This window comes from Typopeltis vanoorti, chromosome 20 (assembly GCF_054136105.1).
Source record: "Typopeltis vanoorti isolate ZY-2024b chromosome 20, IOZ_Tvanoo_1.0, whole genome shotgun sequence".
Lineage (NCBI taxonomy): Eukaryota > Metazoa > Arthropoda > Arachnida > Uropygi > Thelyphonidae > Typopeltis > Typopeltis vanoorti.
This window is the reverse complement of record NC_143568.1, coordinates 46,527,389-46,541,656: the sequence shown is the minus strand read 5'-3', so window position 1 is coordinate 46,541,656 and position 14,268 is coordinate 46,527,389. Positions and strand designations below refer to the sequence as shown.

Here is a 14,268-nt window from a genome sequence, read left to right as displayed (position 1 = left end):
GCATAACATTACACTTGACAACATTGAACTGACATTCATTGACATCTGTTCAAATTAGCCTGGATGAATTCTATATTAACTACATTCCTTATCACTCTCCTTAACTTAGCATCATTGGCAAATACTGTATATCACACTCAAGACCTTAAATGTCATTAATAACAACCCAAATACAGAATCCTGGACAAACAGAGAAATCACCTGAGTTGTATATCAAAGAACATCTCAGAGATATCACCTATGGTAAAACCAGGGGTATGACCTTATTCAGTCATGTTATTATTTTTTATTAAGAGAGACCTTCAGGGAGTCAGGAACTCGTTGAGGGAGGCTGTACTATTTTCACCAGCTGCCGTACCTGTTCTTGAATTCATTCATGCTACTCGCACACTACTCTATGAGAGAAAAATCTAGCCCTAATCCCCTTCTTGACAATATTCAATCTCAACTTCCATGGATACCCTCACATACTTTCCCTGCCCTCCATAAAATGAAAAATTCCATCATGATCACCATTGAGACCAGACTTGCATGCAGTAATTCAGTAACATCTCAGATATCACCTATGGTAAAAACCACAGCCATGGCCTTATCTAGTCATGTTCTTAATTCTTCTGATCCCAATGACATCAATCCACTATACACTCAATAAACTGGAATAAATCCGAAAGCATTTACAAATGCTATGATGAACTTGAAACAAAAATGTTAGAATCAATAGAAATTGCACTAAATCCTGTTCACCTTAATGTCGACCTCAGCCATAACCTTTCTGATTGTTACTCCTCTGCTATTCAGCTATGGAGGTTGTGAGACCACATACTTGTGCACAAGAACAACAACCCAGCTAGTCTGGCAATACATTCTAATGTGTGCAATCCATTAATAATTTAGAACTTTGATATACCCAAGTAATGTTTTTATGTATCTTTTTTTTCTTCTATGTATTTATGCACCCAATGATGTCTTTTAGAAAGATGAAACTAGTAGTGCCTTTATATATAAATTAGTTATTTTCTATTTTATCATTTGTCTATATAATCATCTAAGTTATTTTTGTTAATACACATACACAGGATGGTCCATTTAAACATTTAATAACTTTGTTTTGTTTTGTTATAATGAATTGCAGAAACTAGAGATTTATTTTATTTTGGAAATTTTTCACTGCCCACTTCAGTGGAGCCACAGTGAAACTACTAAGGTACATTTTTGGTGAGTGAATAATTTCCAAAGATCTGCACTTAATTGGCTATTTCGTTTTCCAGATCTGACAGCTCCTGAATTCTTCCTATGGGGAAGGGAAAAGAGTGTGTAGAAAAGGCCCAGACAATCCAACAGTTTAAGGAGAACATTTGTGCAGAAATTAGGGCACTGCAGCCAGAAACATTAACAGCTGTCATAGAGCATTCTGTAGAAAGGGCCCCTTTGTGAAGTCAGAAATGAAAGGCATTTACATGATATGGTTTTTCGTAACTAATAAAAAAATCTCCAGTTCTGTATTTCATTATAACAAAGAATAATTAATAAATTAAAAGTTATTAAATGTTTAAATACCTTCATGACTCTTATGGGCCACCCTGTATATATAAGAGCACCTTTCATATATTTAACGTTTTATGGTTAAACATATACACCATAAATCTGTTATTATTATTATTTTAACATATACTTAAAACATTTTCCTTCTAGCATCATCACTTTACAGAGGACATTCAAACTAGGCAATACAGGTGTCTTGAAGTATTATTAGGAGCAGGATATGGACCACCAGCAGATATCTGGAGTACTGCTTGCATGGTGAGGAATATTTACATTTATTTTCAATGGGTACTATAATAAACATAGTGTAAAATATGGAGAGTTTGGCTTTAGTTAAAGTTTTAAGCCTTAGCTTATTATAAATTAAAATATTGAGCTTAATTAATTTATAAAAGGTGTAGTTATAGCTAAGTGTAAAATAATTAATTTGAACTTGTTTTTGGCAGTATGCTAACTCAATCATATCACCTTTGTTTACCATTTAAGATTTAATAAATGTTATTAAAAATGAATTATTGCATAAGTAATAATTTCATCAACGCTAATGCTATGGAGTTTTTTTTTAAACTCGCATGACATCTGCAATAACTAGTTTACATGCGAGTTTAAAAAAAAATTCCATAGCGTTGATGAAACTATTACTTATGTAATAAATAATAGTAATCGCTTTCTCATCTGAGAACAATTGATAATTTGATGTAAGAAAATAGTTCAGCACTACAGTTGTGTCTGCACCATTGATTACATACATAAGATGATTTGATATAGCCATCCATGATTACCAGACATGATGTAATAGTTTTATGCAATTGGTAACACACATTCAAATATTAATTTAACATGATTCAACAAAATGTCGAATCATGTTAAATTAATATTAATACTTTTGATTATTTGGCCTTTTATATCCACACTTCTCATATAATCAGTTCGATTTTATTCATAATAACTTTTTGTTTGTAAGTGGAGGTTTCTGTGGTTTAGAAGTTCACATGGTATATTCCAGTAATTGGACCACATTTTTTTAAATAAGCTATATAAAACACAGTGAATTAATAAAAGACCCGACACGTTTTGTAAGTTGTTTGACTTGCATCTTCAGGGGTAAAAGTTAACTTAAAGTTCAAAACACAAAGAAAAGAGAAATTATTAGTAATAGTTCATGCGATACAGTCATGCTTTAAGAGACAGCTACAACTGTATAGCATGAACTATCACTAATAATTTCTCTTTTCTTTTTGTTTTAAACTTTAAGTTAACTTTTACCCCTGAAGATGCAAGTCAAACGACTTACGAAACTTGTCAGGTCTTTTATTAATTCATTGTGTTTTATATAGCTTATTAAAAAAAAATGTGGTCCAATTACCGGAATATACCATGTAAACTTTTTGTTTGAGTGGTCAATATTTAAATTTTTCTGTTTACATTCCTACAGAAAATCTGTGTTCATCTATCAGTGACATATCTTTTAAATAGATAAGAATGCATAAACCTGTTGTTTGTTTTGACATTTCTAAAAACTTGAATAATTAAATTGAAAAAACTTTGTGTAGAATAGTGTAAGTTTAAACCTGAAAATTTTTTTCCTTGGTTATACTATAAATTAAAAATGCCAAGAAATTATATTCTTGGTTCAATCCTCTATCCAAACGTAAGCAAACAATGTTTGCTCATGGGGTATCTTCATGACTGGACTACTTGTGTATAGAGGCTAATGACTTCACATTAATTGTTTTAATATTCCATAATGCAAAGCATGCATATTTTCAGATGTGTACAGTGCTGCATTATGGGAAGGGCCACTACCCAGACTGGTTTTGACTTTATTGAGGCATGTTAAAGTGTGAGGATACTTCTCCAAAAACTCTAAGTGATCTACAAGATCGCTCTAAATCTCACTGAGTGATCTTAAAGGAGCATTACTAAACCCACCACTCCTGACCTGAATCATGCCAGGACTGGAAGCTCTGGTTGCTTCACTCATTGACAGGCAAAAACACACCACCGAGCAGAATCTTTCTACTTCCCAGGAAGCAAGAAAATCCATAGACATTACTTAATGCCTATGAGTTTACATTATTAAATGTGATCAGTGGGAGCCAGATCCAGAAGATACCAAGGTTAAGTAATGTAGAAGTTATATATTTCCCATATACAAGTAATCAAAAGGTGTCACACCTCATCATCATCATCAAATTCCTGCCATGTACCCTCAAGGGGGTGTACAGGATATGATAGAACTACATTACTAACTTCGTATCTACAATTTTTCTCCAAATCAGTCTGTTGCTTGTCAAGACTCCAACATTATCAAATCTTATATTTTTATCGTCTAAGGTACTTTGTACCATATCAATCCACCTATATCTTGGTCTTCCTCTGAGTCGTTTTCCTGCCAACCTGGCAGAGCACACTTGTTTTGCTAACCTTTCCTCGCCCATTCTGTTTAAGTGACCATATCACCTGAGATTAACTCTACTAACACATTCCTGGATGCTGACAATGTCAAGTTCTTTCCTAATATCCTCGTTTTTAATATGATATTGCCATTGATACCATCTGTTCATGCCCCTAATCTTTCTCGGGACTCTCATGTCTGCGGTCTCTAGTCTTTGGTCAAGTGTTTTACTTCTGACCCAGCTCGTATACAGCTAATTTAGGGTTCCGACTAATTTCTCTCTTATTCCATATGGATTTATTCAATTGACTTCCTACCACACCAGCTTTGTTGATTCTGTTGTCTATTTCCATATTTAATTTACCATCTTCACTAAAAACTGTGCCTAAGTAGCTGAAATGTTTTACTTGTTCCATGGGTTCATTTTCCCCTCAAGACAACTTCTCACCCAACCAACTCTAAACACTGTATGTATATATATATATATGTATATATATATTCTGAATCCACCTTACTCTTTAGAATATTATCACATAAAACATGTAGACAAGCTTAGGTGTAACGCAATTGATATTTTCAACAATTCTGCCTATTTTCATTGTCTTTGTCTTTTTATTGCTAACCTTCATACCATATCTATTACAACAGTTATTCAATTTAGTCAGAGAATCTTGCATACTTGTAATGGATTTATTTAAAAGTATGACATCTTCCATATAAAGCAAAGAGCTGACATTCCCGTCTCCAATTTTAATATCATGTTTAATACCACTTTCCTTCATAATGTGATCCACGTAGATAATGAATAACAGAGGGGATAACGTACATCCTTGTCTCACATCAGATTTAACATTAAACCATCTTCCTGTACTTCCTTCAATTCTAACTGCTGACTTACAACTCGAATAAAGACTAAGTATTGCTTGATATAATGCCCCATTGACACCATACAACTGTAGCATATTGAATAGCTTCTCTCTTGGCACCTTGTCATATGCCTTTTCCAGATTGACAAAAATTAAATACAGATCTTTGTTATATTCCCATGCTTTCTCAACTATTGGTCGTAAAGCGAAGATCTGATCCCTATAGCCTCTGTTTGGCCTGAATCCAGCTTGTTCTTCACCAAGCTTTTCTTCCACAATTCTTCTCAACTATTTCTCAAGTATGTATACTTGCATAAATCTTACCAGGAACACTCAGTAGAGAAATACCTCTGTAATTCTCACATTGAGTTTTATTTCCCTTTTTGTATATGAGTACTATGAAAACTCTACTCCAATCATCTGGAATTCGTCCCTGTGTCCAAGCCTTCTGAACTATGCAGTGCAGCCACTGTAAAACTTTCATACCACCATACTTGAGCATTTCTGGTCGAATATCATCTACTCCTGCTGCCTTTCCACATTTCAAGCCTTTGGTGGGTTTTTCCACTTCAAGTATGGATATCTATGCCTGTTGAGTGTTTTTTACCACTGTGCTTTCACTGCTTGTTTCATTTAGCAATTTTTCGAACTCCATACTTCAAGGATATCTTTTTTTTTCTCCTGTTTTCATGTGACCTTTATCATCTCTAATTCCTTTTACAGCACTCTTTCCTCCATTTCCAAGCTTCTTCAACAACCTCCATAACATTTTGCCACCTTCTTGATATTTATTGTCTGTGTTCTTGCCAAAGTCCTCCCATGACTTTTGTTTAGCTAGTTTTACACAGTGTTTAGCTTTCTTACATTTGTCTCTGTATTCTCTAAGAGCACAAGCTGACTTATTTGACAGGAACTTTTGATATGATTTCTTCTTTTCCTTCACTGCCTCTTTAACTTCCTGTGTCCACCATGGAGTTCTGATTTTTCTATCCTTGCAGTCAACCTCACCACATGCCTCTCTGGCAGAATCAATCAGGGTTTTCTTCAAGGCTTGCCACTGAATCTCCAAGGTTTGGTTCCTGTTCTCAAACTCTTTCATTTTTTTTTTTTTCAATGATCTTTGTGTATTTTAGTCTACAGTTTGCATCTGAGAGCTGCTCCACTTTTATTCGCTTGAAAACTTTCTTACATGTTATTCTTTTCAATACGAAATTTAATTTTATATCCTGCTCAAGACTAAATAGTATCCACTTCCAATTTCAAATCCTCTATACAATCTGATGTCCTGCACTAGGGAGAAAACATGACTATCGACAATAACATAGTCGATGAGACTTTTCTTATTCCTTGCCTCTTCTCTCCATGTGTATTTGTGCACATTTTTATGTTGTAACATGGTGTTAGTAATAACTAGTCCATGTCCTGAGCAGAAATCCAAGAGGTATTTGCCATTATTATTAGCTTTGTTCCTTTCTCCAAATTTTCCCAAAATATTTTTGTATGTCTGACAATCATTTCCTACTCTGCTATTTAAATCCCCAACAAGTACCAACTGTTCCTTTTTCATTGTGTCAGATGCTTTCTCTAAAGCTTCAAAAAATTCCTCCACTTCTACCTTAGTAGAACTTTTTTTTGTGTGACCATAGGCACAAATAAGTCTCATTGTAGAGACTTATTTGAAAAGAAGCTACCCCTTCTTTTCCTTGATTGTCATTGCCTGATTATAACATTTTGTATTTATTGCTCAGAAAGATCTCACCAGTTTTTGTCTTTTTTGTTTGTCACCCCTATTATGTCGATCTCATACTTATCTAATTTCTCAGCTAGCTTCATTTCTTCCATTCATGCTTCTTATGTTGATTGTATCGATCTTTAACTCTGCTGATGTTGAGTTGGGGTGTGTTTTCAGATTTGTCCCAGTAGCTGACTTTTCACTGTCACCCTGGTTCCTTGGCAAAAACAATGGCGGCCCTGTTTAACCGGACGACACCCAGCCGGTATGAAATTTTGTCATGCTGTACCATCATTTTGTATTTTGGTTTAAGCCAATAAGAATACAATTTGGTCGGCTAAATCCCAAATTGCCAGCCCATCCTCGTTCATTCAGTATCCAGGTAGATAACCAACAGGGTGCACCATGAGAAGGTGAGGATTGGACATTAGGTCAAAGCCCTGGTCGGTTCTCTGCATTCCTTTAAAATCTATGTGGAGGTCTTCTCTCAGTTATGCAGCTTTGATCCTTAAGTCACACCTTTATTATTAAAATACTCTGGATTAGAGAGAGAGAGAGAGAGCTGGTTTTCACTTCGTTATACTATAAATTAAAGATGCCAAGAAATTTTATTCCTGGTTTGATCCTTATCCAACTGTATGCAAACAATGTTTGTGTGAGGTATCTTCACAACTGGACTACTTGTATATAGATCATGCATTGATCAAATAAAATTCATAGTCCAACAAAATATAAAGAGTTCAGAAACTTATTCAAAACAAGATCAAGGAAGCAAAAGGAATCTGGATGAATGAAAAATGTAAAGAAATTGAATTTCTACAAGAAAAGTATGAAGTTTTAATCTACACAAAAAGCTGAAAGACACCTCAGGTATATTTAAGAAAAAACAACTATGTATCCTTCGAAACAAAAGAGAAGAAATAATATCCAAAAAGGATTATAAAATATAAGAATGGATGAAATATGTAGAAGAACACTTTACTGATAACAGACAAAACCCAGAAAATATTTATGACTGATGGAAGATCCATGCATTCTGAGATCAGAGGTAGAATAAACGCTGAATTCAGATAAACATGGTAAAGCCTTAAGCCCTGATAGAATACCAGCAGAAATAGTAAAGTTATTAGAAGGCGGCAACATGACTATATTAGAAAGCTATTTAATAAGATCTATGATACATAATCCCTCAAGACTTGTTACAATCGACCTTCATTGTGCTATCTAAAAAAGCAAATGCAAAAATTTGTAATGACTATAGAATGATCAGTTTAATGAGCCATGTTCTCAAAATGTTTGTGAAAATAATTCAAAAAAGAATATACAGAAAATGTGAAGGCGCCATCAGTGATACCTAATTTAGCTTTAGAAGTTTTGCAAAAATGTAGTGACCAAAACAAGAAAGTATTCATTTGCTTCATTGACTTTGAGAAAACATTTGGCAAAGTCCAACATACTAAAAAGAATTGGATTAGATGGTAAAGACATCAGGATCATTAAACTTATATTGAAACCAAAAGGCATCTGTTGAAGTTGATGATATTATTACAGACTCCATTAACATCAAACAAGGAGTAAGGCAAGGATGTGTGCTATCGCCTCTCAGAAGCCATATTTCAAAAAAATCTTAAAAGAAAGAAAGGGATTGATGTAAATGGTGAAATCATCAATAACATCCGATATGCTGATGACACAGCTGCTCTCCTGGCTGACAATATTCAGGATCTTCAAAATCTTCTGGAACTAGTGAACGAAGAGAGTGAAAAAATGGGATTAAGAATAAATATAACCTCATGATCATAAGCGTGAAACCAATTCTTAATTTAGCACTCTTTAAATGGGAAAGAAATAAAGAGTGACAAAATTTAAATATCCCAGATGTTGGTTAAATGAAGAATGCAATCCAGAAATGGAAATAAAAGTTAGAATTGAAATGGCAAGAAAACATTTTGTAACTGATGTAACTGTGTAACTGCAATTTAAATTGCGGTTACACAGTGTATGCAGGTTAAATGCTATGTATGGTCTGTACTGCTGTATGATATAGAAATTTGGACCCCTTGAAGATAATATCGATTAAAAAAAAAAATAAATAAATAAAAAATATAAAAAAATGTGAAGCCTTTGAGATGTGGTTATACAAAGGAATGTTAAAAATCTCATGGACAGCAAAAACGTCCAATCAAGAAGTACTGGAACAAAGGGAAAATCGTGTGAACTTTTAGATACAAGCTTTAGATATTAGATATTATATTATATTTATATTATTTATATTATATTATATTATATTTATATTATATTTTATTAGATATTAGATACAACTTTTAGATATTTAGTGTATCCAGAGCATGGTCTGCAAACCCAGAGTGACTGTACTGGTGGAACCGGATATAGTCCTTATGTTCTGAAATTCTGATATTCGCAGTCCTGATTGTTTGGCCAAAGTAGGACAGTTTACAGCTGCAAGGTTATATAACTCTGATATACACTAGGTAGGTCTAGGGGAAGTGGTTGGTCTTTAGTGGAGCGGATAAGGGATGCCAATTTTCTATACGGTCTGTAACAAGAGGTCAATTCATGTTTTTTTAGGATTTTGGTAATTGTTTCCGAGGTGCCTTGGATGTAGGGAATGGTGATGGATTTAGAGTAATCTTTGTTGAGAAGGGTGGGGGGGGGGGAGTTGTGGATTACTGGTTTTAGTATTTTTTGGGGGGTAGCTATGGGCTGAGAAAGTGTTAAGGATGTGATTTAGTTCAGTGGTAAGGGCATTGTCATTTGAACTGATTAGTTTAGCACTGTTGTATAGTGTCTTAATAACTCCATATTGTAGTGGGGGGGGGGGGTTTGTTGGTGAATGTATCTGCCTGTATGGGTGGGTTTCTATAAACTGAGAAAACCAAGGTTCCATCAGGCTGGCGGGTGACTAGTGTGTCTAGGAAAGGGAGGCTGTTGTTTTCCTCTTTTTCCAGGGTGAACTTGATTCTGGTGTGTTGGTTGTTTAAGTGTTAAGAAGGAGAGGAGTGTATCCGAGCCATGTGGCCAAATAGCGAACACATCATCAACGTAGCGAAGCCATATGGTAGGTTTTGTGGGGCAGAGTTTAAGGCTTTCTCTTCAAAAGTCTCTATAAAGAAGTTGGCCAAGGGTGGGGAAAAGTGGTGAACCCATGGCTGTCCCCTCTATCTGTTTGTAGAATTTTCCCTGCCAAACGAAATAGCCTGAGTTCATTGTGAACTGAAATAGGGCTGAGATATCGGGAGGAAATTTTGCTTGGATTAGCTCTAAGGTTTCCTTGAGTGAGACATTTGTGAATAAGGAGGAGACGTCAAAACTGACCATTATGTCAGTATGTTGGAGTGTAAGGTTTTTTACACTACTACACTATGAAAGTTTAATTTATATTCTAGTATACGTTGTGAATTCCTTAAATATTTAATAATCATGTTTAACCAACGTATAAGCCTGTCTACAAGAATTACTATCATCCACCGAGATTCCATCGCACGCAAGGTCCGCCAATACAGTAAAATGAAGTTATCTAGACAACTGAATCGTCTGACCTTCCTAAAACACTGCCGGGATAATCAGGTAATCCCAAATTGTGTGAAATTCAAGTACCATTTCTTTTCACAGAAGGCTCTCCGAATTTATAACCACGCGAGCTGTGCCTTGCTATGAGAATAAATTGCAGACACGTTCTCCTAGCTAATGCAAACAAAGCTATTCTGGCGCTAGAGGAAGAGCTTTCTAATATGCTAAATCACAAATTTTGGTCAATTCTACATGACGTCTCGTGCACTGCAGCAAATAAAGAATTCAAGAAAATACGGAGTCGACATATCAACAAGTTTGATAAATTAAAAAAGAACTCAACTTTTGAACCAAAACTACCAACCAACACTTTCTTCAGCTATTTTGAAGCCTGAAGCACTCGACGCTCTTTCACATGACCACAACTTCGCCATTGCTCCTAGGAAAATACCGGCTGAGGAATTAATGATCCAGATTGAATGCGGGATTCGCCACCTTCTAAACCACATCGTCAACAATATTAGACTGGATGTAGCCTGTGTTCTCACAAAAGCAAGACCACCAAAAACCAACATATCCAATAGTGAATATAAGTCTCTACAGGAAATGAAGAAAAACAAAGAAATAGTAATCACCAAAGCGGATAAGGGGGAACGGCACTGTGGTATTCAATGCTTTACTATTAGATCGGGCTACTTACCTCCCTATTGAATACAATCCCACCAACTCACAAATTAGAAAAATCCATAGGCTCCTTAAGAAGGTCACTTCTTGGCCTGTGAAATTACTAACAAACTAAAACCATTTAACCCTAGACCCCCCCCCCCTTCCTGTATATATGGGCTCCCAAAAATACATAAACAAAATGTGCCATTACATCCCATAGAGTGGATGGCATTGATTACCCCCACTTACAAATTAGCTAAACATTTAGCCAAAGCGCTCACACACTATACTGGCAACACACCATCACACATCAAAAACTCAGCCAACTTCAAAGCCAGTGTAGAAAACCTTACACTTCAACATACTGACATAATGGTCAGTTTTGATGTCTCTTTATTCACAAATGTCCCACTCAAGGAAACCCTAGAGCTAATCTAAGCAAAATTTCCTCCAATATCTCAGCCCTATTTCAGTTCACAATGAACTTGACCTGTTGTTACAGACCATATAGAAAATTGGCATCCTTTATCTGCTCCACTAAAGACCAACCACTTCCCCTAGACCTACCTGGTGTGTACCAGGTCCCTTGCAGCTGTAAACTGTCCTACTTTGGCCAAACAATCAGGACAGCAAATATCAGAATTTCAGAACATGAGGACTACATCCGGTTCCACCAGTACAGCCACTCTGGGTTTGCAGACCATGCTCTGGATACACGCCACAGAATAAGGTGGAAGAAAGCCACAGTAATGCACTGCAGCAAGTTCAAATATGAAAGACTATTCATGGAATCAGCTTCAGCCCTTAGGAACATGCCAAACCTCAACAAATTTGGATGCATGAGACTGCCCCAAATTTGGGAAACACATCAGGAGAACTTCATCCCAATGGCCAAGAATACCTAATATAGCCCGCTAGGGAGCACCATTGGGACTTTAAGAAAAACGGTAACTTCCTCACTTCTTTCTCATTTGCTGCGTGCACGTGTCTTTATCTTAAGTTCCCATGAAGATGGCAACGTGATGTTGCCGAAATATTGGAAATATATATTAAAGTTTAATTTAATTTATATTCTAGTATATGTTGTGAATTCCTTAAGTATTTAGTAATCATGTTTAACCAACGTATAAGCCTGTCTATAAGAATTCCTATAGCAACATGTGTACTCTTAATTAATGCCATCTTTTTGTGCTGGTTTGTGGGATAATCTGTTCAGTCATAAACTGAAGAAAAAAAACATTTACTTAATATTTGTTTGTTATGCAAGCTTTTGTTCATATAATTCCACAATAAAAATTACTTCCACACAAGCTGTAGCATTCATTTAAACTATCTTTTCAAGGCATTTGAATTAGCTACTGGTGATTATTTATTTGAACCTCATTCTGGAGAGGACTATTCCCGAGATGAGGATCACTTGGCTCATATAATTGAATTATTAGGAGAAATACCAAAGCATATTGCTTTCTCTGGAAAGTATTCTCGTGATTTTTTCAATAAAAGAGGTATGTTCAAGTTTTTTAATGTTGTTTATGTATAGTAATTCCTTAGTTAATATTTCGCTTTACTGTATAAGGTACTGAATTACAAATTAAAACATCTTAAATGAATCAGGAATGGTGTTTGGGGGGAGGAGGGGGGATTGAAGTAATTATTATCCCATGCAGTTATCTTTGTATGTGGAATAAGAGAGAAATCGCTCACCATGAACTAGCAAGTATATAAGACAGTCTGCAAACTAGTTTTAACTTATGAAACAGAGTAGGGAGAAATATAACAGTTGATCATTGATCAAAGACTTGGGGGGGAGGGCTGAGCAGATGGCATAAATGACAGAAGCATATTAAACATGAAGATGGTAAGTTTTAAAAGAGGTATACCGTGAGTAGACATATTGATACAAAATTAATAACGGGGAAAAAACTCACGTACAAAAATTATTTAATAGTATAATTTTCGCTTGTGTGTCACAGGCATCTTCAGTACATTAAGCTCAAATTAAACAATAACGAAGATGTTAGGAAGGAACCTGGACATATTTAGCATTCAAGAATCTAAGCCAGTATGGTCACTTGAATAGAAAAGGAGAGGAAAGATTAACAAAACAGAGATGGTCGATACTATGATGGAAAGTTGTTAGAAGTGCCTTAAAAGACTGAAGTATAAGATCCGACAGTATTGGCATTCTAACAAAACACTAATTTGTTGATATAACAGCTATCTTAAAAGCCATGGGCAAAATATGGAAGAGCCAAGCTATAAAGATGCACACTAAACTGCGCATTGTGAAAACCTGTATCTTCAGCAGCATGCTCTATGGATGTGAGGTCTGGGTATTCCTGAGAGAATCTGAAAGGAAGATATTGGCATTCGAGAGGAAGTGCTATAGAAAGATCTTGAGGATAAGCTGGATTCAGAACGTGAACAATGAGGAAATCTATAGACGAATACAACCAAAAGAAAACCTGATACAGAAAATAATCAAAAGGAAACTATATCTATTTGGCCATATATGTAGAATGAACGATAAGGGAAAATTAAAAACATTGCTGTTTGGAATGATTGAAGGAAAGAACAAAAGAGGAAGACCAAACAGAGAATGGGGCGATGACATCGTCAAATGGTGCGGAAACTCTATACACAAACTAAGTCATCTTGCACAAAATAGAATGCAGTGGAAGAATCTTATCAAGATGGCATCAGACACCTATGGGCAGTTGAAGTCATGGTTGTTGTTGTCGTAGTAGTAGTAATGTAAACTTTTCATTTATCATCATCATAGTATCTTGAGAGCATGTATTCTTTTCCTTCAGGTATGTATCAGAACATTTGTTGATGGTGATTATCACAATTTTTAAGCAGATCTATCACTTTTTATTTGTTTATTTTAATCTTCTACTTCTATCTTTTAATTTGAAAATAGTTGTGTATGATTTGATTCATTTCTTTGTCCATTATAGTTGACATCCTGTTTGTATAATCTTGTGATTTATCTACTGCTTTTTAACTTCTTAATCAAAACTTGTTTTTCATTATCAAATCATATTGCAAATATTGGATGTCACACTTAATGTTTCTAATAGATATTGTAAATTATTACAAACTGCCAACCTACTGATCCTGATGTCACCAGTTCCGTATCCAAAACTGTTGATGAGGCAGTTGTCAAAATCAGTGTGTTAGGTGCAAATTTTCATAAATTATTTCCGTGAAAATTTGCACCCAGTGCAAACATACCTAAAATAAGCAGTACAACAAAAGCTGTGACATAATATACAGTGATTCCTTAATTATCTAGTCCTGTTGGAAAATTGATTTGCTGGTAATTTAATTCAGGATGTGGTTTGGTTAACTGAATGTACATTTATATAGGAGTCTATTGATATAGCATGTTGCCTGACTCCCTGTTAACTGGTTTGGTTATTTAAGGGTATAATATCATTGTATAATATCAAGATCAATTTATATCTAACTTTTGAACCTAATCTTACTATAGCTGCTCATCAGATCTTCAGAATTTTATATAGCATGTC

The 14,268-nt window shown here is 35.2% G+C and overlaps 1 protein-coding gene across 2 annotated transcripts in view; it reads left to right on the top strand.

Moving 5' to 3' along the window:
* Window positions 1–14,268, top strand: part of LOC150095409 (SRSF protein kinase 3-like) — a 429,406-nt gene that overhangs the window by 381,405 nt on the left and 33,733 nt on the right. For both annotated transcript variants that reach the window (XM_090410594.1, XM_090410593.1), the window contains exons 13-14: window positions 1,693–1,800; window positions 12,078–12,240. In XM_090410594.1, the coding sequence (XP_090266720.1) occupies window positions 1,693–1,800; window positions 12,078–12,240 (271 nt within the window). The remainder of the gene's footprint in view (window positions 1–1,692; window positions 1,801–12,077; window positions 12,241–14,268) is intronic.